The 26,300-nt window shown below is 54.6% G+C and overlaps 1 protein-coding gene across 3 annotated transcripts; it reads right to left on the reverse strand.

The window, feature by feature from the left end:
* Nucleotides 1–1,992: 1,992 nt before the first annotated feature.
* Nucleotides 1,993–26,300, reverse strand: GRAMD1A (GRAM domain containing 1A). Of its 3 annotated transcripts, XM_019710634.2 has the most exons (21): nucleotides 26,164–26,300; nucleotides 25,039–25,357; nucleotides 16,081–16,291; nucleotides 15,974–15,994; nucleotides 15,446–15,530; nucleotides 15,206–15,309; nucleotides 15,024–15,119; nucleotides 14,093–14,173; nucleotides 10,930–11,042; nucleotides 10,609–10,759; nucleotides 9,879–10,077; nucleotides 8,746–8,889; nucleotides 7,057–7,175; nucleotides 6,836–6,978; nucleotides 6,138–6,241; nucleotides 5,881–6,054; nucleotides 5,702–5,789; nucleotides 4,790–4,801; nucleotides 4,356–4,463; nucleotides 4,153–4,273; nucleotides 1,993–2,451 (listed from the first exon to the last, which is right to left on the reverse strand). In XM_019710634.2, the coding sequence occupies exons 2-21, from the start codon at nucleotides 25,305–25,307 to the stop codon at nucleotides 2,359–2,361; spliced, it is 2,436 nt and encodes an 811-aa protein (XP_019566193.2). In that variant the 5' UTR covers nucleotides 25,308–25,357; nucleotides 26,164–26,300; the 3' UTR covers nucleotides 1,993–2,358. The 3 variants fall into 3 exon arrangements, with proteins under 3 accessions (XP_019566193.2, XP_019566194.2, XP_074171840.1); XM_019710635.2 differs by lacking the exon at nucleotides 4,790–4,801 and having other exon boundaries at nucleotides 26,164–26,299; XM_074315739.1 differs by lacking the exons at nucleotides 25,039–25,357; nucleotides 26,164–26,300 and adding an exon at nucleotides 22,065–22,427.

The raw sequence follows: 26,300 nt of genomic DNA on the forward strand, positions 1-26,300 counted from the left end.
GATTTTTTTTTTCCCCCACAGCAGTTGTCACCAGACATTATACTCTTCCTTTATATAGTTTCTCTGTTCACTGCCTGTCCCTCCAACCCTGGAACATAAACGCCCCCAAGGTGACAACATCGTCCTGTGCACCAGTGTCTCCAGCATCTTAAACTGTGCCTGGTACATTGTAGGTTTCACACTTGTACGGATGAATAAATGCCAATGCTAGAGCCCTTGTGATATGCTGAATCCTCGTCTACCTCCCTAAACAGTTGCAAGTTCTATTATCCCCATTTCACAGAATAGGAAAACTGAGGCCGAGTCACTCCCTTGCCTAGGGTCATGCCCCTGGCCTCAGGTGAAATCCTATCCTGTGATGGCAGGTGGCCTGTCTTATCAGTAGGTTTTGCCAAATGAAGAGGATGGGGGTGGGGGCTCTGGGCTATCAGACCTCCAGCAGGGTTTGCTGTTCAGGTCCGGGCCACCAGGTCTGGGTGAAGTTCCAGAATCCCCCTGGCCTAGCCCTGCCAGGCAAGAGGAACCAGGGGGTGGGGCAGGCCTAGGGCAGAGATACAGGAAGCCAGGGATACCAGACACCATTGTGGTCTGGGCCTCTGTGCCAGCACCTCCTGGGCTGTGAAACTCCTCTGCAGAAAATAACTTTCTTGCTGTTCTGAGCCCTCCCTCTGGCAGGGGTGGCAGGCAGCACAATGGGGACAGGCCTCCGGCACCAGGCAGGGGTACCTCCTGACAGCCCCACAAGCTGATGTTCCCTGAGCACCTGCTATGGACTTGGTGCTGCTCTATGCACTTTACTCACATTAACTCACCTAATTCTCCCTACAAGGTAAGTATTACCATTATGCCTACTTTACAAGTATGGGAAACTGAGGCTCAGGGTGGGTAATTTGCCATGCCCACATAGCTACAGGATTGGAGAGGCTGGCTCTGCTCTTCACCACCTGTGGTCCATCCTGCCTTTATCCAACCTCTCGTCCAGTCCTCTGCCCCAAGCCATCAACTACGAAGATTCTTACAGCCGGTGACATATAGAAAGTCTCTATCCCTCACTCACTGGGGAACAGCACAGGGTTTGAGTGGACAGATCTAGGTTCTACCCAGACCACAGACTTCGTGTCGAAGCCTATTTCCTCATTAGTAACACGGGTCCAGATGGCCTCAACCTGAATGGACCGTTGTGGGGTCCTGAAGGGATTAGGACCTCGCATCTAAATATAGAGCCACCAGGGGCCAGGCCTATAGCCCTTGCCTCCCTGCTGAGGGGCCTCAGGCATGTACTATTGTCTCCAGCTCATGGAGCCACTGTGAGAATTAAATGAACATCAGACCATGGCACCTTAGCCTGCGAGTACAGGCTCACTACAAAGTTACTAGTCTCACTCAGTTTTTATGCATTAAGAGTAACATTATTGAATATTTATTCTGTGTTGCGCTGTTATACGGAGCCACATTAACTCCTTGCATCCTCACAAAGAGGTTCTCAAAGTGGGGTCTGGCCAAGTCTCGTCAGCACCACCTAAGAACTTGTGAGAAATGCAGGCTGTTGGCCCATCCCAGACCTGCTGAGTCAGAAACTCCGCAAGTAGGTCTGGCGGTCTGCCTTTGAACAAACCCTTTGGTAGATTCTGATGCAGCTCAAGTTTGAGAACGACTCACTTCTAACAACCCTGGGATACTGGTGCTATTCTTATGCTCGCTGAACAGAAGAGGAACCTGAAGCTGGGAGAAAAATGACAGCTCCAGATTATATGCCTGCTAAGTGTCAGAGGAAGGATGTGAACCCAGGCCACAAGGCATTTGTGTGTGTCCTGGGAGCCCCTGCACTGGACCCTGATGATGCAAAGCTTGTGTAAGATGCTGGGGAATTCCAGGTGACATCAGTGACTATGGCCCCAGAAAATGGACAGACCCCCCCCCCCCACTCCTGCAATGGGATCTGAGTGCCAACAGGGGGCCACCTTCTCTCAGGGCCCCAGAGGTACAGCCACAGCCATTTCCAACCCTTTATTGGGGCTCTGTCAGCCCCAAATAAATATAATACATTAAACCCAGAGCTGAGGAAATCGTGCACCCCGGGAGGCGCCCTCCACAACCCCAGCCCGGCAAAATAAGTTAGCAGGAGGCCTGCTGAAGGCCAGGCCAGCTCCCTGGCTGGACAGGCAATGGCAGCTGGACTCGCACACGCTGGTCTAAAGTGCATCTCGGTTCTGTGGTCCCCATGTCTGCGTGGCCCCTGGCTGGGCCACTGGGAGGGGTGGGCAGGAAGCTCCCGGCGCTCGCACCGTGCCAGCAGTGGCTACCGAGGCTCTGTGTCCGTCTGTCCATTTGGGGGGTCGGCTATGTGGCCTGGCGTCCTCAGGAAAAGCTGTCATCGGGCTGTGGCTGGGAGTCGAAGGGAGGGTCTGAGACAGCGATGCCTTGATGCAGCTTCTCCAGCGAGAACTTCATCTGGGGGAAGAGGTGGGCAGGGTGGGGGGTGAGCGCTGGGAGGGGTAATGTCGCCCCCCCCCCATCCTGCAGTTGAGAAACTGGGGAAGGTCCAGAGAGGCCATGTCCCCTGCCAAAGTCACAAGAGCAGACATACTGGACCCCGTATAACTTCTCACAGGCCGCAGATTAAAGGGGCCCAGATGGCCTGGGCTCAAGTCCCAGCTCTGCTACTTACTGGGTAACCTTGGGCAAGCCCCTTACCTGTCCCAGGTGCCTCAGCTGAAAGATGGGTCAGCTTCACCAGGTTATTTCAAAGATCTAATGGTGACCACCTAGGACCTGGCACACAGGAGGTGCTCAATGCATATTAGCTATTCTTATTCCCTGCTGTACAACCTTGGGCAAGTCTGAACGCCTCATAGCTCAGCACCCCTGTGTTAGATGGGGGGACAACAAGAGTATCTATCCCCCTTATAGGCTGGCCATGAGATGCAAAGCAGTTGTCATTTTAGTACTTAAAACAGCCCTGCTGAATCGGTATCTGCTATTAGCATTCATTTGAGAAGTCAATTCTGTGCCCATGGCAATTTGAGAGGGAAAAAACAAGAATTTAACTCAGGATGGGGAAGCTCTGCCCTCCCTCGCGCTAAGCAATGGGGTCCCAGCCTCAACACCCCTCCACACTGTCCTGCACAGCTCTTCCCGGCATAAGTGTCTCCATCCAAACATTTCAGGGTACAATAAGGCCCCAAAGGTGACCCTCAGCATTATGGCCCATAGTGACCAGACACGATTTTCACTGTCACCCACCACCTTGGGCTCTGATATCCTTGGGTGCCCAGCCAATGCCAGCTGCTCCCCAACTTCTCACACCTGCTCCCCACCATAAGCACTTACCCCAGTATCTGACATTTGTGTTGACCCACCACATTTACTGAGCACCTGCTGTGTGCCTGGCACTGGGCTCACTCTACTACCAGCAAAAACATACACAGTGTTTACTGTGAGCTTGGCACCATTCCAATGCGAACTCCATTAATCCTCACAATAGTCTTTGAGGTACTGTCAATCACTACCCCATTTACAGAGAAGGAAGTCAAGGCCCCAAGTCATTTGCACAAGGTCAGGTGCCAGAAACTTGAACCTGGCCTTTAGAATAGATGCTGCCTCTGAACTACAGGGGTGTCTGGGGCAAACCTTCTGGAGATGAGACCCCAATACCCTTTGGAGAACCTATCTCCCACCCTTATATGAACCCTTAGTTACCCCAAACGGGGCAGAGGCTCAGGAACCTGCTTCAGGGATGGGCATTGACCTCAGTAGCTATTAAGAGTGAGCTCTTTCCTCTGGATGCCAGCCTAGAGCTGCAGGTACCACCTTGGTCATCCTGTGGGAAAGGATGCCCCAAAATTAAGCCAACCCTGGGGATGGCAGGATCAAGAGATGGTACCAGAGACCAATTCTTACTACCAATGAATGGCTAGATCCAGCTATGCCTTAAGTCAGACACTCCTGGACTTTTCCCTAGGATAAGAGCCAATAAATTCTTTCCTCCGTTTGCTGATTTTTCCGGCAACCCTAGGGGGTTGGGACTATGAATGGCTTTCCCATTTGAACCCTAAGAGCAAAGTCAGGGCTCAAACCCAGGCCTGTGTGAGGCCCAGAGGCTTCTGCCCCATCTTGCCATTTGGATGCAGGTCCCGCAGCCCCGGGCCGCACCTCGTCCAGGAGCTCCACAGAAGCCCGCAGGATCTGCCTCCACTTGTGCACCTCGACGCTGTGGAACTGCTTCTGCAGGGCCAGGATCTCGGCCCACTCGGCGGCCGTCTGGGGGAACTTGCTGTGGGGGATGCAGGGCCTCAGTGTAGCCTTGGTCTCCCCCGACCTGCCCAACTCCCAACCCCCTCAGGACACCCACTCACCCCTTGGTCAGGGCCAGACTGTGCCAGGACTCGAACGTGTGGGCCGTCCGCTCCAGGGACCAGAGGCGGTAAAAGAGGAGGACGTTGAGGGCGATAAGGATGATGAGGCTAGGGGCAGGGGTCAGAGGTCAGGAGTTGGGCTGTGATGCTGCCACAAGCCAGGCACACACACAGCCACACCTTGATGGGACACCTACGATTACCTCTTCTTCAGAGGAAGAAGCTAAGACTCAGAGAAGGGGAGAGACATGCATAGGGTCACACGGTCCATAAGCAGCAACGTTGGGGTTCAAACCCTGGCTTGTCTAATCCCCACGCCCTTAACCGCTACGCCAGACAACCTTACTGGGAGAGCCGAGGGCATGGAGTAGAGAAGGGGCTGCAGCCAGGGATGAGACATGAGGTAAGGGGAGGTACAGGACGCAGGACCCTACCTCACACAGATCCTGAGTAGGCAGTGAGGAGAAGACAAAGAAATGAGAGCTACCCAGCCCATCCTAGCCACCCCACCCCGCAAACCCAGCTCCCGGCAGAGCATGCCACACAGCCTCTCACTGGACTGCTGCTGTCGGGAAACTGAGGCCGGACCAGGGAGGCTGAGTGTATGGCTGATCTGACTCACACCTCCCAGGGTCGGCTGGAAGCACAGATCTCACTTCCATACCCTCAGAGCGTCCTGCCCCTTCACACCTCCAAGCCTTTACACAGGTGGGTCTCCTGCCTAACCCTCACGTGTCTCAGCTCAGGAGTCCTCTGCTTTCCCCGGAAGCCATCCGTGACTGCCCCCGTCTCACCTGGAGGAAGCCTTTGGTAGCCTCCCATGGCTTCCCTATCCAGGCCCTGTCCCCTCTGCGTATGTTTCCCCCATCACAACAGCCATCATTCCGGTCAGTGCCAATCTGTCTCCCCACAGAGCGGTTTGTCACTACTGTGGCCCCATATCACCCAGCTTAGGGACAGGCACAGAAAACATTAATGAAATGTCTAAATGAAATTGCTTCTTTTACATACCTCTCCCGATTCACCTAATCTTGCCTCCTTTGGGTGTCTGCTCCTCCAGAAAGCCCACCCTGCCCCGGGGCAAGGTCAGGCCCCTCTAACCTCCCAGAGCCCCAGGGCATCCCTCTCCCAGCAGGAAGACTTCTCCACCATGAACTGAGCAGTACACTGTGCACGGAGCTCTGCTGGGAACACCCCAAACATCGGCTCCTTTAAGCCTTGCTAGGAGCTAAGCCCACGCTCCCACTTAAGCAGAGGCCCAGAGAGGCCAAGGACTCGTTCGAGGTCACACAGCCAAGATGTAGATCCAGGCCTGTCTGATCCCGAAGCCTGGCCCTCTTACTCACACAATGCTGATGAGCACCAGGGCGCTGGGGATGCCTGCCCCGGGGCCCTGGTCCACGGCCGGTTCTGAGAAGCGGGAGCTGAGGGAGCCTGCAACAGAGCAACTCAGAGTCAGACCCATCCAGCCCACTCCACCGGGCCCTGCTCCTCTGCTTGCCCTGCCCAAACCTGACAGACGCACCCGAAGTATGCATGCCAGCCCGGGCACAGGGGTCAGGGTCTGGGTGCTGGGGCCCGTCACCGTGACCCCTCCAGCTCAGGGGCCGCTTCCGCCTCCGAAGGCCTGACAGCAGTCCCCGGGCATCCTTCCCGCTTTCCTCCAGGGACAGCTTCTCGGCCTTGGCGAGCTCTCGCTCTGCGGACACAAGAGAGGGCTCTGTGTGTCTGCACCCACCAGGCCACAACCCCACCTCACCCTGGCCTCACTCAGTCCCCTACCCAGGTGATGGAAGTAATCTTCAATGCCACTCCACGAGTTCTTCTCAATGAGAGACTTCACGAGGCTCCAGGGCTGCTTCCGGTAGCGGATCTCAGAGGACACTCTGGGGTTGGGGGAAAAGAGGGAGGGGGTCAGGGTCTGATTCCAGCCCCGCCCCAGTCCTAGGGGGTGCTTTCCTTCCCCTAATTCAGAGAGGGCCCTGTGTCACCCACACACAAAACAGATGCACTCTCCCCACCCACCCATGGCTACTCTACGATCCCCACTCACCCCAAGTGCCAGCCAGTCAGCCCACAGCCCCTCTGTGTCCACACCCACTACCTTGGCACGTCTCCCAGCCATAAGTGCTGCCTGGGCACTGCCCACCCAAACTGGTGGCTTAGTCATACCTGGGGCCGGAACCCCTTCATCTTGCTGCTGCGCCCAACTCCATACGGAGGTCTAAGAGGCAGCCCCACACATCCCCAGCTGAGCTCCTCGACTTCCCCCAAACCTACTCCTCCCCGTCAGCTCCCTCCCAGTCAGTGGAAGCCCCGACCTGCTAGAGGCTCTGGCCACACACCTCCGGGTGTTCCTGGTCCCTCAGGGACCCAAACTTCTGCTCGCCAGCCAGGGTGGCACCCAACATCCTGCTGCTAACTTGGGCTGGGGAGCATGGGACGGGGGCCCCGGGACCACCAAGGCGTCAGGTGCTCACCGGAGACGGGCCTTGTTCCGGGCAAGGCCCAGGATGCAGTAGCGGTGGGCGGTGTAGAAGTAGTCCTGGTAAGGGATGCCCTGTGTCAGCACTTCCGAGTCCACGACACACCCGCCTGCCTGGGGACTGCGCCGGAACAGTGTCTGCAGGGACAAGGGAGGAGGGAGTCAGGGCCACCCCATCCGGCCGCCCCACCTGGCGGGCCACCCTGCCTGGCTTACCTGTGTCTCTACCACGGAGGCGCTCTTGGGACCCAGCGGATTGCTGATGGGAATGGTGTAGGTCAGCACTCGGCGCTGATGGCACTTGCTGTCCCCAGTCCAGGGGCTCAAGGACACATCTGGGGGAAAGAAAAGCAGAATGAGACCATTCTCTAGCGCTTTGCCCACAGGCCGTGGGACTCAGCCTCTTTGGAAGGCTCCAGTTCTCTGGGAACTTGCCCCCAAACCCACCCCTTCTCCATGTTCCCATCTTGGTGTCTGCCCCACCTTCCTCTGGACACCTAAAATTTTAGATGCTGACGATACTCCAGAGCTAGGACCTTTCCCCTTCCTATACTTCTCACCCCTCCTGGGGCCATCGCATCCACTTCTGCAGCTTGTTTCCCTCTGAGCCTCAGACCTAGGTTTCCTGCGACTTCCTGAACACCTTCCCCAGGAAGTCCCCTGAGCCTCTCATACCCACTGAGCTCCACAAGGGACTCCGCATCTCCTCAAACCTGCCCCTCCTCTCGGGGCCTCATCTCAGGGGTGGCCCCACTGTCCTCCAGGCTCCCCCTTGAGCCCCCGGCCTGGACACTCCCTCCCTCCCCCGTCTGTTCACTCCACCTCCTAGGCATCACTGCTGGTTCAGGAAGTCCCTGCCTGCCCAGGGCCCTCTCCAATCTCCCCCAGCTCCTGTTCTCAATCTCCACCTCTGGTCCAGGGATAGCTTCTTCAAGGCTAGCCGGACCCTGCCCTTTACCTGCCTAGAATACTCCATGGCTCCCCAATGCCCTCATACCGTCTGAGTTCCTCCGTCTGATGTGCTAGCCTCGCCAGCATGTAAGCATAGTTTGGGGAGACTTGTAGGCCCCCAACATAAGGCACAATCTTACTCATTCTGAAGGTTTTCATTAATATAGAAAAAAGAAACAGAAAAACTACCATCTGACTAGCCACTTCCCTACCTGAATCTCTTTCACGGCCTCCTGAGCGCCTCTGCGGTCCCCCGTCAACCCTTCTGCCTCACCTGGCGCTGTGGCGTCCTCTCCCCACACCTGGCTGCAGAGGCCCAACCTCAAGGGATTTCTCATAGTGCCTGCCTCCAGCCTCAGGGCCTATGCAGGTACCGAGCAGCCCTCCTGGGATTCCACCCCCCCCCCACCCCACACACACACACACTTCTCCCCTTTCTCTGGAAAAGTTCCTCCTTCAGGCCTTGGATTCAATTTCACATCCTTCCAGCAGCCTTTTCTGATCTGATACCTCTCAGATCACAGCTACCCCTGTGACACTCACTTGTTTGTGTGAGAACCTACCCTCGTTCTCACTAGATCCTGGGGCCTATCTGTCCTGGGCTCTGCACGGGCCTGACAGAGCGGGCACTACACGTGTGATCATTAACTTGCCTTTATGACTTGCTTACTATATGCTGCTGTTCTGGGCACTCTTCTAGTATTAACACATTTCGTTCTCCTGAGACCCTGACAAGGCAGGTACTATTATCACACCCCCGCTATGAAGAAGAAGAAACATTAAAAGGGGCTGGACCCCTGCCCAAGGCCCCTCAGCTAATAAGAGGCAGAGCACTCTGGTCTCATAGATGCTGCTTTTAAGCCCCACGTCCAGCCACACTTAATGTGCACAGCACTGCCTGTCTGCCTCCCACCCCCAACCCCACCCAGTGCCTGGGGAACCTCAGCCCCTGACCTGTGAACTTGCACTGCTCCAGGAAGCCCTGCAGGAAAGGCGAGTCCGAAAAGAGCATTTGCTGGAGTCGCTCGGCACCCATGTGGAAGACGGAGTTGATGAGGAGACGGCCGGAGAGGTCAGGAAGCAGTGCGGCCAGGTCCGCTGGGCAACAGAGAAGGGCAGCAGATGAGGCCACCTGCACTTGCCCCTCCTCAGATTGGTTCCTCAGTTTCCCTCTGGGTGACAGCTCCTCCCCATTCCCAGACTTGTGGGGTAGATGGGCAAACCTATCCTCCTAGACTGGACACTGACACAGCGCACTACTCGGCCCCCTCTGCCACTGGGTGGCTTCAGGGTGGCATGTGCCCCAGGACCAGACAATCAAAGCCACCACGATCAGCTCAGGATGGAGCACACACGGAGGCCCAGCCAACTGCAGTCCCAGTGATCACAGGGTGGGCACAGGCTCCCAGGCTCCTCAGCCTATGGCTCTTGCCCAGTAATTGGTTCTGGGATATACGTGTGACCTAGGCCAGGCAAGGCAGCCAGTGACTGGTTCAGGAGTTGGCTCGTTCTCTAATCAGAGCCAACCCTAGAGCTTTTGGTGCAGCCTCTGGGAGAAGCATGTTTTCTCTCTGCCAAGCTTGTCTAGGGCAGGGTGGGGGCTCTCTGCCCCAACAAAAGGAGAAGCTACCTGAGAATGAAACTGGCACAGAGAAATGGAGATGATGATGATAATGAAAAGAACAGCCAACCTTTACTGACTGGCCCCAGAACTTTACATACATTAACTCATTTAATTCTGAACAACAACCCTATGAGGTGAGTACGATTGCTAACCCTATTTTTCAGATAAAGAACATGAGGCTCCCAGAGGTTGAATAATTTGCCCAGGTTACACAGCAAGGAACCACTGTGGCCAGGATTTGAACCCTGCTGATCTGGCTTCAGAGTCTGTGGTCCCACCCACCCTGCCGTGCTATCTTTAAAGGAGAGCTAAAGACAGATGCCTAACAGCACCATGTGAATGTTTAACCTGCCCACCCCCTAGGTTTTTTAGCCCAGTGAGCCAGTAAATCCCTGATTTAAGCCAGTCTGAATAAGGTTTGTCATGTGCAACCGAAGCAAATGACTGGAGCCATCTGCCTCACCTTCCTCCCCCGTGGATGAGGAAGAGTTACTTGTGTCTGTCAATAGTTCCTCACTGGGCAGCAGGTCCAAGGGGCCCAGGGAAGTGGGCCCATCAGATGGGGTGGGCTCTGCACTCGGAGGTCCAGCCACCGCAGTCACTGTCTGGCTGGAGGAGGCATCCAGCTGGTTGTCTGTCTGCTCTTCCTTCTCCTCCTCTGCCTGCAGAGAACAGCTTAATCCAACCTTGTCCCACCTCCATCCCAGCCTGAGGGCCCCCTGGGGGCCCCCACTGTGGCCACAAGGATTTGAGACTGTAAGAAAACCAATGCTGGGAGGTCATGCGGGTATGTAGGGTTTACAGCTGAGGTACGAGGGGCTCTGGGGCTGCCCAGACAAGGGCTTCTCTCAGCCCTTCCAGGACTGTCTTGGATACCTGGGCCCTAAGGTTTCTTATGCCTGTCCTGTCCATCTGTCTGTCCTACCCATGCCTTGCCTGTCTCCTCCTCATCCATCCCCCCATCTCTTGCCTCTTCTGTCTCTCATTCTTTCTCTCTATCTCCGCTTTGCCTGTCTCTCTCATTCCCTATTTTCCTTGCCCATCTTCCCAGCTCCGTCCTATCCCTCCATCCACCTTTCTCATCCCCCCTTGTCCCCCCAACCTGTCCATCAGTCCCTCTCCCCGATACCACCCCCAGCCTTCCTCGGTCTCTTCCACTCAGAACCTCCTCTCTCTTCCACCTTCCTGCTCACCCCATGGTCTGCATCGCTGCTGGCCCGGGAAAGGTTGGGAGTGATGTGGCCACGGCGTGAACCCACTGGGCTGGGCTCCTGGCTGTGGTCAGCTGCCCCCGAGGGGGTGATGTCACTCAGGGCGATCACATCTCCCACGTCCTTGGGGCTCCTACGGGCAAAGAGAGGGTATGGGAACGCTGTATCCTGGAGACCCCACACACCCTCCTGGTCTCCCAGACTTTGTTCACCAACCTCAGTCCACCCAGGAGTCCAAGAGCGCTGCCAACAGCCCCTCCTGTCTCCCCCAACCCAGGAACCAGCCGCCAACCTCCGACTCACCCCAGACCGTTCAGCTGCAAGGGGCAGACATAGTCCTCGTCCTCACTGGTAAGGCCCAGCTCTGAGCCGTAGCACTGATGTACCAGGTGCCAGAGCTCACGGGGACTCAGCGTCTGGGCAGGCAGGACGTGGGGTTGGCCTCCAGCTCACCAGGGCCAGAACCCTTCCCACCCCATCCCCACCAGCCCTCAGCCTCAACAGTTTCCCCAGTGTCCACACGGGGGCAGCATGGTCTCCATCCCAAATGTCACATCCCATCACAGCCCAGTGGGAAGAAGCTCAGGACTTTCCCCTCAGGTCCTCACAGTACTCCCATAGTTGCAAGTTTATGGTCCCAATTTTACAGAAGAGAATATGAGGCCCTAGATGGGGAGGTCACACAGGTGACAAGAGGCAACTCAGGGATTCAAACCAGCCCCCAGAACCTCTGCTGCCACACCCCATGCTGTCCCGTCCCCCACTATTTCCCAAGAGTTCTCAGGAGCCCTGGGCTTTCAGCTACCCACGGCCAGAAGGGGTGAATGACAATGATGAAATAGTAATAACGACAGTAATAATGTTACCATGTACCAGGCATTCTTCTAACCCCTGCACATGAGCTAACTCACTGAGTCTTCAAAAAAATTCTGTCAAGTCAGGGCTAATGTAATCATTTGCAGACAATGACACGGACAGAGAGGTGCCCAAGTGGCAGTGCTGAGATGTGAGCCGAGGGGCCAGGAGAGCATCCAGAGCTAACCACTGGGCAACCCTGCCTCACAGAAGAGCTGAGAACTTACTCTGGGCCCAGCTCTGGCTGCTATGAAGCAGGGACAGTCCCCACCTGACCAATAGGGTCCAACGACTTGCCCCAGGTCACTCAGCTCCTCAGTGATGGGGCTGGAATTCAAACCCTGGCAATCTGGCTTAGGGCCTGAGCTCTGAACCCTCCTCTGCCCTCACGCTCCTTGCAGACTTAGACGCAGCACTGTTCCCTCTCTCAGGCTCCTGCTCCCCACTCTTGCCCCCAGTGGCCATAGCTGGCACTGCCCCTGAGAGGACAGGACGTGACACAGCAGCGCTGCTAGAAGAGCGGGTTTGGGCCTTGTGAGGTGCTGCAGGCCCTCAGCGGCAGACACTGTGCCATGCCTACCCGACATCTAGCCACCTTCCCTCCCTGCCAGCAGAACCCTCATCTGGGGGTAAAAGTCTTCTCCAGCTGCAGGGATGAATTATGATTGGTTTACACAGATTCATCTTTCCTTTGCCACATACCCAGCTTCCTTTGCAACCAAGGTAGTCATGTGACTGAGTACTAGCCAAAGAAATGCAAAGACAAGTCTGCTAAAGAAGGCTTTTCTTCCCTGATAAAGGGAAGTCCACTTTCTATACGTACCTTTCCTCCTTCATGTTTGGGACACTTATGTGAGGGTATGACACCTGGAGTTGGAGCAGCCATCTTGTAACCACAAGGCAACAAGCATGTGCACAAAATATCAACATGCAGAGGGATGACCGTGTGCAAAAAGGGACAAGAGTTTGAGTCCTTGACGACACAGGGGAGCCTTCAAACCCAACTTGGACCGCCTGCCTCCAGACCTCTCGTTACATGAGTGTCAGTGTGACAGAGGTCGAGGGGACTCCAGAACCTGACTACAACGGGTCAGAACCCCAGCTCAGCCACATCAAAGCCCATGTGACCGGGGACAAGTCTATCCCTCCGTGCCTCATTAGCGAAATAAAAATAATAACCATATTACCTCGTAGAGCGGTTGTGAAGATTAAATGAGTTAATTCATGTAATGCTCAGATCAGTGCCTGGCACCCAGTAGCACCATAAGTATTAGCTATTATTAATACCTTATGAAACAATTCAATTATCTGTTTGCTTAAACCATTGTTTGGCTGGGTTTTCAGTCATTTGTAGCTGAATGCATCCTACGTAAAATCATGCAACCATAGTGGGCATCCCAGGAGAGCCCGCTCAGGACTGGCACTCAATAGACTATCAGATTGTGGTAAATAAAAATCTAAAATAAAATCCCTTCCTCAGAACCCTTGGGGCAAAACATGATTCAAATTAAGATGTGGGATTTAAGAAAAACAATACAGTGCTAATACCATATTCTGCAATACAGCACCTATGATAATAAATGTATTGTATGCAGTATCCAGTGCAATGTACACCAGAGGTTCTCGGGGTGGTCCAAGGATTTCTGGGGGTCCCCTAGACCCTTTCATGAGGTCCATGAGGCAAAAACTATTTTCCTAAGTATGATAAGTGTTACCAGTAGTATAAGATGTTACTTGCCCTTTTCACTGTTATCACTCATGAGCACGCAGTGGAGTTTTCCAGGGGCTCTGTGAACAGGCAATGCTGCAATGTGTGCTTGTGTATTTTTGTGTTTACAACTTTCCCAGTTTCAATTTCTAATACGGTAAATACCGACAGATATAACCCACTTACACAAACACTCTTTGGCGTCTACAATTATGTTAAGGAATGTAAAGGGTTCCTGAAACTACAAAGTTGGAGAATCACTGGAATATTCTATATTGGATACTATAATTTTATATTGAATTACAATTATACCTAAGATTTACACATACACATTAATAACTTTTTGTCCTGAAACACATGAATAGTCACATTAATTGGACTCAATATAGACCTGGGCTATGCAAGAAGCATGAATGTCCATTTAAGTCAACTAAAATTAAATTAAAAATGCAGCTCCTCAGTCACACTAGCTACTTTTCCAGAGTTCAATAGGCACGTGTAGCCAGTGGCTACTGCACTGGACAGCACGGATACAGAACACGTCCGTCACAGCAGAAAGTTCTATTAGATAGTGGTGATATACACGATAAAAATAACTCTGTTACCTCTGATCAGAACTTGCTACCACACATACAAAACAAAAAAGCCTCTACATTTTCAGAGCATTTTTCATTTGTAGATGGTGAGTAAAGGGCCATGGATACACATTTCTAGTGGGCAGGGTCTGGCACTGGCTTGTGCTGGCCTCAGATGCAGCCTTAGGAGGAAGCAGCCAGTACACTGAGCCAGGTGTCCATGGAAAAGAGCTGCAGGGTCCTCGTCCCTAACTTCTGGCATCCCTGGCCCCATGCTCTCCCCTGGCCCACCCCCTAACTCCCCTCGCCAGGTCTCACCCAGGCTCACCTTTTCAAGCAGCGCATTCTGCCAAAGGCGAAAGATGAGAAGGAAGCAGCGGTCCCGGGCCCCAAAGGAGGTGAAGAAATGCTGCAGGAGAGAGAGGGAGGGGTGTCAGGGGGTGGGGGAAAGACAGGGCCAGAGGGAGGGGAAGCTCCACCCCCATCCATACTCTGTTCCTGATCTCCATCCTGATGTATCCCTTCATTCATCCCTTCACTCATTCCACAAAACATTTATCTTGGGTCCAGCCCTGCACTGGACCCTGGAGTCACCGTGATAAGGAGGTGTCCCCTGTCCCTGTTCCCAGAGCTCACAGTTCAAGGTGGGAGACAGGCACATCTCCAGATGGGGTCAGCCCAGAGTAACTAGGCTGTGAGGGAAGAAACTTAGGGCATTTTCCCAGTCTCCTTTGCCCACTAGAGGTGGTCAACTGATCTTCTTCTGGCCAATAAAACAGAAAGGGAAGTCGACTATGAAGTATCACGCACATGTGTGTGTGTGTGTGTATGTGCGTGCGCATGTGAGTCTGGCCCCAATCCCTTCTCCCTTCCTGTCTGGGCCATTGTTGTGAGGCAGCCATCTTGGGACCACGAGGCAACCATCATGAGGACAGAATGAAGAGAGCCAGGGAAGGCTTCCAAGGAGAGGGGACGTCTGAGTTGCAGATACATGGGAGGGAAGACTTTTACTGTTAATATTATCTCTGAGCAGCTGTGTGAGAGGACAAACTGCAGGGACTGAGACAGGAGGTTAGTGTGGAGATCCAGGTCAGAGATGATGGGAGCCTGGGCCAGGGCAGGGGCAGGAAGAACAAAGAGAAAGCGACAAACTAAGAGCAGTTCAGGGTGCAGAATAAACAGGGCTTTGGTGGGCGGAGGAAAGAGGAGCCGGCTAAGATCGGTGACCACGTGGCCCGTCAGCAGGCGCCCTTGCTCACCTTCTCGCTCTCCGTGCAGATCTGGATGGCATTGGGAATGAGCTTAGCCGTCTTTTCCTTCTTCAGGCACGTCACTTCTTTCAACTGGATGGAAATCTAAGGAGGACAGGCGGGTCAGGAGCGGCTACGGTCCTGCCTGCACTGGGGCCCCTCCTTCTCCCCACGTCTCCGCGTCGGCTCACTGTTGTCTCCCAGCGAAAGATGTTGCTGTAAAAGCAGATCCAGTTCTCGGAGAGATAGAGACGGCCCTGGAGGAGGATCTCACGCTGCAAGGCACAGGAGTAATCTGAGGCGGCCGGGGAGAGACAGGCGGACACCCGAGTCACACGGCTGGCCCGGCCAGCACCCAGGCGGGGAGGGCTGGGAGGGCAGAGCTGGGAGCTCGGGGTCGGGTCCAGGACAGGGTGGGCATCAGGACTCACCCACAATGAGGCGTTCGGCTTCAGGGAGTTTGCTAAACAGTTTCCGGAAGTCCTCGTTCCGCTGTTTGTATGTGGGGCTCAGCATCTGGGGGAAGTTTAGGAGGTGAGAACCCAGATGGGGATTCACACCCCTAATTCTGCCTCACAGAGCTCCCAGAAGCCCCTCAGTCTCCTCCGCCCCCGACAGGCTCTCTGAGGCTTCAAGTCTAGCTTACTGTGGCTTCCACTGCCGGTAACATGAGGGTAGTCATGATGAGAGCTCCCATTTACTGATTTCTACTTAAGTCAGGCCCTGTGTCACGTACCTACCACCATCACTGATTCTTAATGAAAGTTCCCTTCAGCCTTGTAATGTTGGGACTGTTTCTCAAGAGAGGCCCAGAGAGAGGAAGCAACTCACTTAAGGTCACACAGCACATACGCAGCAGCACAGGATGTGACCCTAGGTCTACTGACCCTAGCACCCACTCCTTAATTGCTGTCCCCTCCATCCCACCCCTCCAGCAAGCCCCCCTGCCCAATACTTACACTGTACCAGCTCTGCATCTTCTGCAAGAGAAAGAAGTAGAGTCAGTACAAGCCCCCGATCCCTCCGCCTCACACCCTTCTCTCCACCCTTCTAGGCTTGCACCAACCTTGCTGTTGCGGATGAAGTTCCGGCTGCCCAGGCTCTGGGTACTGGGTGTTCCAGACACCCCACCCTTCTCTGAGGAGCTATCTGACCCCTTCTCCACCATGGTGCTCAGTTCTGGCTCAGGCGGTGGTCGGCTTGGGGGCAAGAGCTGCAGCCGCTTACGGAGAGATGGGGAGCTGCTTGGCGTGCTCCGCCCAGAGTGGGGGGTGGTACTGATTATGGGGGAAGAGAAAGAAGGGAGTTATGGGGAAAAACAAGTCAGGGTGTGGGAACAGGCCTGTTTTGGGAGGCTCACCCATCAGCCTATTGACCCCACCCATCCATTCGACTCCACTTCCTAGAAGTGTGGCCCAAAGCAGGTTCCCAAACTCCGTTACCTCTGTTACTTCATCTGTGATCCAGGGGTGAAAACTACATGTCCTCATCTGGTTCTTTGAGCGTTAAATGAATCAGTACATGTACAGTGCTTCTAACAGAGCCTGGCATACCGTGAGCTCTCAATAAGCCTGCTATTTTTTGAATTAACTTATTCATTCATACAGTAAATATTTACTGAGCAGCCACTTCCCACTTAGTTGCTTGAGCTCAACACCTAAGCGTCTTTTCTTTCTTGCTTATCCCTCATTTCTAATCTATTAGCAAATCCCACCTGGTCCACCTCCAAAATCTATATCCATTATTTTTATTCTACCCACTTCCCCTGCTCCACTGCTTTGACCCAGCCTCCACCCTCTGCCTCCTGCATACCAGGTACCCCCTCCCTCCCCCGCCCCCCCCACACACACTTTGCTTCCTCCACGCAGCCAGGGGGAGCCTATGAATCTCCAAGTCAGGTCAGGGCCTTCCTGGTTGAGCCATCCCCCCTCTGCACCTCACTCGAGCTAAGAGCAAAATCCTTATCTTGGTGCCCAAGGCCTTAGTGTGGTCCCTGCCACTCTCTTCATCCCAGCCATCCCAGCCCCTAAGTCCACTAAGCTCGCCAATTGTATTCCCAAGTCAGGGCCTCTGCACTGCTGTTCCCTGTGCCTGGAATGTCCTTCCACAGCCCCAGCATACGTGGCTCTGTCTTCTTCCACTCAAATACTCCTCCCCTGGTGGCCTGACCTGAAGTAGCGCCCAGCTCCCAGACCCAGTCGTACCATCTCTGCTCATCCTGATGGCTTATTTGGTTTGCTCATAGTCTGCCCAGACTGTGAACTTCAGGAGGTCCTGACTGGCACTGTGCTTCCAGCACCCAACTGTCACCAGCCCATAGTGAACTCTGAATACAGGTTGGTGACTACATGAATAATCTGAATAATCTGCGCGCTGCCTGCAGCGAGGAGCAGCCAGACCACCAGACAGGGGGGCTCCTGCCTAGGGGAATGAGCCTCTTGCTGGGAGGCAGCCCCTGAGCATACAGCGCTCAGAGGACTGAATAAACACAAACTGTCATAGGGCTGTGGCGTCAATCGGGGGAACTTGAAAAGGGACACTTTTGTTCACTGTGTTATCAGGAACGTGGCAAGCTCTGCATATGATGAATTGCAAGGTTCCTCACACAAACTATGCATTTGATACTGTTATTCACAGCGGAACAGGTTCAAAGCAGCAAAACCAACCAAACCTCTAGTCCAAGGACACATAGCTGGTTTAATTCAGGGAGAGATTCCAATGTGGGGTCCTTAATCTCCCCTGGGGAGGTGGGAGACCCTCTACCACTTGGGGCTCCTCAAACGTTTCTCCCCTGCCTCCAAGCTTTAGCACCGTTCCCTGTCCAGACTGCCCTTTCTCCTTTGACTAGCAAACTCTTATGCAACCTTCAGGACTCTTGCTCACAAACCCCCTTCCTCCTGGATGCTGCCTCCCTTCTGTGGGTCTCCACAGCTCCCATCCCAGCCCAGACCACTCTGCCTATGCTTCCCTCATCCCAGCCCTGACTACTCTGTGCTGTCACTGATGACAGCTCTTTTCCCCACAGGTCTGTGAGCTCCCTGATGGAAAATCTTGGTCATTGCTGTCCCCAGTATTGCTCAGGACAAGGCCCAAGGAAGGCATTTGTGAAACGAATTTGTGGAATAAAATAAATAAATGAAAAATGGTGACCTGGGCCACCGCCACTCCTTCTGCACTATTGAAGCCACCTTCTCTCAAGGTCTCCCTGCTCCAACCCTGTGCCCCCACATGCAGAGGGAACCTGTGAACCTGAGCCAGCTTAGGGCCCTCCTGGTGCGCTCTCTCCTGGCTGCACACCTCACTCCAGCTAAACGCCCAGGGCTGGACCCTCTCATCACCCCCAGCTCCTGCCTTGATTGTTCCTTCTGCCCAAATGCCCTTCCTCCCAGATGTCTGCAGGGCTCCCTTACCTCTTTCAGATCTCTTCTCAATGGACATTTCTTTAAGATACCTTCCCTCACCAATTTAAACCACACGCCCCATTTCCCGACCCCATCCCTCTTCATCTCTCTCCTCAGCACTTCCCCCACTTAACCTTCTATATTTTCCCTTGTTTCTGATCCACACAGGAGGTGCACTCCAAGGGGAAGGCTGTTTTGCTCCTAGAATGAGGCCTGATGCATGGTGGGTGCTCCTTGAGCACCTGCTCTTGTGGATGGAATGAATGACCCTCCACCCCCTCCTCACAGAACTTGGATTCAACCAGGTGTGCGGCTTGCCCAACCCTCCACAGGCTGAGGCTGTGCCAGGTCTCAGTTTGGCTACTTCCCTGTGTGACCTTGGGCAAGTGTCTGAACCTCTCTGTGCCTCAGTTTCTTCTTAAGTATAGAGGGAATACAATAGTATCCACCTCACAGGGTTGTCTGGAGGAGGCCATACATACATACAGCCCACCACAGGGAAGGCACTCTAGTGTGATCATCTGGCACTGTCAGACCAAAATGGAGTACAGGGCCCTGCCACCACCCGCGTGCACCTGTGTCCAAGATGCTATGCTGACCCTGACAGGTATGGCACAAACACCTCAGCCTGGCACGCGGAGCCCAAACTGACCCCAAACTGCAGTCATTCACTCTCTGAGTACGCACTGACCACCTGCCCTGTACCAGGCACTAAGCATACACAGTGAGCAAATCCCTGTCCGCAGGGCCTGACATTCTGGTTGGGGAATGGACTATCAATAAGGAAACACATAAACGAGGGTGATAATCTCATTGACACCAGTCAGACCAACAGCACTAGTAGCACCTACAAGTTGTGAAAAGTGCAGGTTCAGGGGCCCACTGCAGACCTCCTGAATCAGAGCTGGGGGGGCCTCAGGAGGCTGCAGCATGTTCAAGTAGGAGGACCGCAGTGATAAAGGAGGACAAGTGGGTGGGTGGGACGGTGGGGTACAGGGTACACTTGAGCTGAGCCCCAAGGACAAAGAACAGATCTGGCAAAGGGCAAAAGAAGGCTGTTTTCAGGGCAGGAACAGCGAGTTCAGGAACAGGGCTGAGCTTGGCAGGTCTGAGGAGCGTGGTGGCCAGTAGGGGTGAGGGAGGAGGACAGGAGGACACACGCCCACCCGCAGGCTCTGGTCAGGAGTCTGGGCTTCACCCTGATGGCACTGCTGAGCTATGGCGAGTTCTGAAGAAGGGGTGACACATTCCTCCCTTCTCATCTTCTCCCCTCTAGTCTGAACTGCGGACCCCCTCCTCCACTTGTGCCAGTCTCCCGCAGCCACAGGTCTTGGGGAGGGCATCGAAAGACAGGTACAACATACAGACAGAGTAGGGCATGGCCCGCACCCCCAGATCTTGCTCCTTGGCAGGAGGAACAGGAAGTGCCCAAGGGCAGGCCCAGCCCTGAGCTGTCCAACCAAGCAGGCTGAAGCAGAGGGAAGGGAGGAGCCCCACATGTCTGGAGGACCGTTATGGGGGGGAGGGGACTCAGAAGAAAAATAGGGTTTTGCCCACTGCAGTCAGATATCTCACCACCAGTCTTCCTCAGCCCAAAGAAGGGCAGATGCATACACAGATGTGCATACAAGGGAAACTTGACAGCCAGTATCACAGGCAAACTCTTGTTCTCCTCAGTTGCAATTAGTCTCCCTCTCTTCCCCACTCCCAGCAGTATCATAGGTATGTTAGTTACACATAGACCCACTGTCCCAGCATACACACAGGCAGCATTACAAGTATAATACAGCCACAAAGTCCCAGAAGTTACACACATAGCATGTGCATGCACACACACACACACACACACAGCTGCAGAGGGTCACAGAAACACAGGAAACCACAGAAAGCCTCAGATAAATTATATTCATACAGCCATTGGAACATCTCAGAGAAGAGCTGAAAACAAACAACATTCCTATAGTTAGAGAGTCACGCAGTGAGAGAACAGTCACATAAGATCCCAGCTAACACATGTACAACCCAGGGAAATTAAGTCACAGGGTCAGTTCAGTTCCCATATGGTGCACCATCAGGCGGGGAAGACAAAGCAAAGGCCTGCTCGAATTGGCAAGGGATGGAGGTATTAGCTGCTGTCACAGGCAGAGAACCCTGACACTCACACTACCATGGACTCAGAATAACACAGCCCCAGGGATTATGGACACATCTCAACAACAGAGCAGCCAGGTATTGAAATAATGCATGGCACATGCTTTATAAACTATAATGGGAACAATGTCAGTTATGATTTTTGCTCCAGAGAGTCAAGGGTACACCCAAGGTCCCAAGCCCACTAAGAGGCACAAAGAGTCTCTCTTTTCCTTGCTCTTCACACACAAAGCTCCAAAGGGTCTGAGGTACACACATGGAAGCCCAGACACACATAACAGTGTCACAAATGGACACACATAGGAACTTTCACACAAAGATGGAATCTCAGGTAAATTATAGGCACAACCCCAGAGGATCTGTCATACACGCCTGGCCCTAGATGCACAACTGTGTCACACATGGACACACAGGTAACTGACATTTGCACACAGAGCTAATAGTTTCAGAGGTAAATTGTAGGCACATACAGAGGGTTGGGCAGAGGGTTGCAGCAGCAACCACAGAGCCCCAGATACATATGGACACACACTACAAGTCACAATTGGACACACAGGCAACTTACAGTGACACTCGGAGCCACAGAAGTAAATACACACACACACACACACACACACACACACACACACACAGAGCCTGGGAAGATCACAGCTGTGTGCAAACTAGGAGACCTAGACACGTGTACACACACTCCAAAGCCCCAATCAGACAGCAGAGGTCTGATGTGATGAGATACGTCATACACATACAACCACAGAAGGTCGCAGTCACACAAGCAGAGCCCCAGACACATACTACAGTCACAATCCGACACACACAGGGAACTTACAGTAACAATGGAATTCGAGGTAAATTACAACACAGCCAAAGAGGATCACAGCTGCTGCCTGCACATAGGAACACAGACACGCATACACACTTCCAAGACACCTACAATTCATAATCGGAAACATACGGGGCCCAGACAGGGTGCAGGAGAACTTCAGAGGGGTCAGGACGCGGTCGGCGGGGCACGCGGAAGCCCCCATCCCCATTAGCCCCCAGACTCACAACAGACAAGGACGGTAGGAGGAGGCCCAGCCCCGAGGGGCTGCTCCCGGGCCTGCCCCAGGGTCCGCGGCCTGTGAGCCCGCCCTGCCTCCACCCCAAGTCCAAAGACCCGATTAGCGTCGCGCCCACCCTTCCACTCCCCTCCCCTCCCAGACAGGGGCGATCCAGGCCGGGGGCCCACCCCGCAGGCAGCGCTTCCCGCGGTATGAGCCCGGGACGCCCTGGTGAAAGCCCCGCCAACCCGGCGCATCGCGCCACGGCAGCGACCAGTCAGGCCGGGGCCTCTCCAGCGTCTGCGCTCAGCCCCCTTTTGCACTCCTGAAACCCCCCCAGGCCTCCTTCCCCACCCCCGGCCCGGCCCACGTGCACGGGCTCCCGGACCGCGGCTGCAGCCGCACTGCCGCCCGGGTCCCCCCATCTTCTCCCCCGCCCCCCGCACGGTCCTTACTCGAACATGGATGCGGCGGCGGGCGCGCCCAGCCGCAGGGCAGGGCCGGGCCGGCTGAACGGGGCTGGGCCAAGCTGGGCGTCCCCAAAGGGCACCCGCCGCGCCTTCCGCGGCCGCCGCCCCACGGACCCAGCCACCCGCCGCCGGCACAAAAGGCCGGAGCCGCCGAAGGCCGCGGGAGGCCGCCGCAGCGTCACGCACCCTCTTCCTGCCCCCGCCCCCGCGCGTCACGGCGCCGCCCCCCGCCCGTGAGGGGTGAGGGGGAGGGACCCGCCCGGGCGGGGGGGGGGTAGGACGGCGGGCCTAGGTGCAGGAGGCAGAGAAGGAGCCAGGGAGAGAGAGGGAGACCCCGGGGGGCTGGTTCCTGCGGAGGAGGAACTGGGGGACTTGGCGCAGGGGGAGGAAGAGCGAGGTGGAGAAATCGAGAGGGGTGACTGGGACGCCGGAGATAGAGGGAGAGAGGAAGATAAAGACAGACGGAGACAAATACAGAAGCCGACTTGATTAAAACAAAACACCGCCAGGGCAGCTGCATTGGTACAGGCTACCATCCTCTCCCCTCGTCCCCGGAAAGGGGTCCTCCGCGGCAATGGTGCCCCTGGCCCGGAGCTCTCCGCTTTTCCCAGGGCGGAATCTGAGAGGCGGGGCGGAGCTGGGGATGGATGGAGATGCTGAGACACCCAGGTGTTGGGGCGGCTTGCGCTGGGGGGATCGCAGTTGCGGGAGGGGCGCGGGATCCCTGGGCCTCCAACCTCCCCCAGCCGATCCCAGTGTCCGAGCCCCCGATGTTGGTCCCAGGCGGTCCCAGCACCTCGGTCTCCGGGGACCCCTCTCGGTCCCAGTCCCCGTCATCCAGACCAAGTTAGAATCCAGCCTTCCTAGCGCTTATCTCTGCTGTGACCTGGGGCAAGTCAGCCCAGTTTGGGGGATTCCACTACCTGTGTGGTAAGGGCTTTCCCATGGGACAGCGCGGAGAAGGGCAGCAGCAGCCCTTTCACAGAAGGGGAAGCCCTACCTCAAAAATGGGAAGTGACTGGCTGAGGTCACCTAGCGGGTAGGCTGCAGAGCAGGACGCAACCCTGCACCTATCTCTGCCCGCTGCCTGAGTACTTTGGTCCTGGACTCTGCCCGAGAACACAGAATGTGCATCCCACCTTACAGGCGGTGGCCAGAGGAGCCCCCACACAGAGACTTGCTCCCCACCCCTCTGCAAGATATGCTGTTCCTACGTCTTGAAAAAAAGTCCATTCCCATCCCTGGCCCCACCCTCCAAACAACCCAACTTGACCTACCCATTTATAGATGGCAGGCCCCGAACTTCAGTCTTTCCTGACTCCTCTTTTCCCCTCACACCCACTCTAGTCTTTCAGCAAACCCTGGGAGCTCCAGCTACACAATCTATCCAGAATTTAAACTCTTCTTCCCCTCCACTGCCCCACCCCCAGCCTCCTGGACCTCATAGCCACCTCCTCCCTGGTCTCCTGCTCCGGTTCAGGTCCTCACAGTCAGCTTCCAACACGCAGTCGCCCGAGTCAGGTCAGGAGCCTCTGGGCTCTGAGCCCTCCTGTGGCTCCACCTCACTACAGCTAAAAGCAAAGCCCTCATCTGGGTGCCCTAGGGACCACTCTGACTTCTCCGCTGTCTAGCCCCAGCTCCCTCCCTCCAGCCATCCAGCCTCTCTACAGTTCCTCTAACTCACCAGGCACATTCCTGCCCTGGGGCCTTTGCACGTGCTGTTCTGTTCTCTCTACTTGGAAGCTCTTCCTGCAGTTCTTTCCTTGACTGCCTCTCACTGTCAGATCTCAGAGAGTCCCTCCTTCCACCATCTCCCTCTGTCTCACTGCTTTCTTTCATTGTATTTCTCTCTGCCTGTTTCTTCTTTTGAAATACTTTTAAATTTTTAATTAGGGAATATTTATTTCAAACAGGAAAAAATGGTCATCTATGTCCCCACCACACATATATAATTGATATGGATATTTTGCCATTTTTGCTTCAGATCTTTTTTTGTTTTTTCAAAGAAATAAATTATTACAGTTACAACCAAAGGCCCAACTCCCATCCCTGCTTTCTCTGCCTCTGCCCCCCAAGGTACCCACTGCCCCGAAGTTGATGTATATTCTTCCTGTGCACTTTTCCAAACGTTTTCTAACATCGGGATGCATCCACCAACAATATGTCCTATTGTTCAAGGTATTTAAAAAAGATACACAATTAGGCTCCCACTGTATCATCACGCAACCTTTCTCCAACATCATTTCTGAGATTTCACCACATTGATACACAGAGCTCTGCTTCATAAACTTGAACTCTATCGAGTGTTCATTGTTGGAAGAAACCACAGTGAAGATTTCTCTTCAGGGCCAATGTAGTTCTTTCCTCTTTTCACCTGTAACCTTGAACCCCCAGTTTTTGTCTCTTTCTGCCAGAGGTAGGGTTTCTTTGCAGAAGTTTTGTTAAACTTTTTCTTTGCCCGTGAGCTGCAGCAGGAATAACCTTTTACATTGGCTTCCAGTACACACTTAGAAATATATATAATGTTACAAAAGTTGCAGGAAACCACACTTACTATGCCTCATATGCTGTGTTATTTTTTATTCTATCCTAGTTCTGTTTAGAAAAAAGTGCTGATTGCAATGTACTACATTGGTTTCATGGCCCTTATAGGGGTCATGACCCACAGTTTGAAAAACACTGGCCACAGTTTGAAAAACACTGGGTGGGTAGAAGCGGGTGTCCACCTCCAGTCTTAGCAAGTAGTGATCCACTGAGCTCAGAGCCGGTTGTCCCAGTTGCCTGTTTTTGTTTGTGCGTCTATTTTACAACTTCCAGTCAGGCCCCTGTGGGGCTAAGGCCACATGCTTTCTCACCTTCAGCCCCCCACCTGGACAGTGACAGCCACAGGAAACCCACTCTGGAGCATGAGTTCCTAGAGAGAGAGAATCCCTTTCCTGTCCCACCGCCCAGGTCTCACCTGTCCTGGGGCAGACTCTCCAGGTCTGGGGTCCTCAGCAGCTGCAGGCACTGGGGTGTTGGGATGCAGTGGGGTGACTCCCCATCACTGGATGGCATTATCTGAATGGAGGGCACCTCCGGGAGCTTCCAGGGCTCGGAGGCCAGGCCCTCAGCCCTGCTATCCTGTAGCTGCTGGCTCTGCCAGTCGGCTGGGAGGACAGGTGGGTCCTGGGCAGCACCCTGGGTCAGCAGGGGTGCCCCAGGCAGCAAGGGCAGGAGCTCGGCCATGGGGAAGTCTCTGCTTGCCCAGTTGGGGACCTTGGACAGCTGTGTAGTCTCTGGAGTAGAAAAACGAGAGGTGAAGGGGAGATCTCCTGTCTAAGCCCTACCCCACCCACCCTCCCCATGCTGTTCCACTAAGAAGGGAGCTGAGCTGAGGGGTCAAAGAGGTTTGGGTGGGATTCCAACCTCTGCCAACATCCTCCCTTCATGACCCTGAGCTTCAGTTTCCTCAGAAACTGAAGGTCCTGATGCTGACATCCTAGGGTGGCTGAGCAGTGTCAGAGAGCTCTGACATGTAGCACACCCAGCCCCGGGCCCGGCACACAGTAAGTGGTCAGTGAATGTCTGTTCATGAAACCTGTTCAGGGCTGGGGTTTATTTTTTCTAAGCATTCACCAAGGCCCAGCCCTGGGTTTTCTTTATACCCACCAGCCAGCTCCCTTCCACACACAGGGCCAGGAAGGAGCCAGGCCTGAGGGGACCCCAGAGGCCTCAGGCCTGAGTAGCGGCTGATCAAGAGAGGCAGAATCCAGGATTTCCCTTCCCTGTTTGCTCAGCTCAGCAATTGCCCCTCCCAAGACAAACAAAGGGAGGGTGGCCCAGGCTGGACTGCGGCCTCCTCAGATGGGAGGAAGCCAGGCCAGTTCCTCCGGCTGCGGCTGTGATATTGGAGGCCGCCTGGGTCTGGGGAGATCAGATCAGTGTCTATCCTCACAGCAAGGGCTTTTTGGCACCCAGCGGCCAGAGAATAGGGAAAGAGGCCTGTGGAAACCAGAGAAAGTTTCCCTGGTTCAGGGAAGACCCTGACTCATAGGGCAGGCCTGGACCCCAGGGTCCTTCCCAAGTACCCCAATACTCCTACCTGACACTTCTATCTCCTTCTGTCCTCATAGGGTTTGGACTTCCAGGGTAAGGCCAGGAGAAACAGGCCCTTCCCTCCCCCTAGGAGTCCTGTCTTGGCCAGAGAGTCGTGACCTTGCCAGCTGGAATAGCATGTCT

The sequence above is a fragment of the Rhinolophus sinicus genome, linkage group LG11 (genome assembly GCF_036562045.2).
Source record: "Rhinolophus sinicus isolate RSC01 linkage group LG11, ASM3656204v1, whole genome shotgun sequence".
NCBI classification, from domain to species: domain Eukaryota; kingdom Metazoa; phylum Chordata; class Mammalia; order Chiroptera; family Rhinolophidae; genus Rhinolophus; species Rhinolophus sinicus.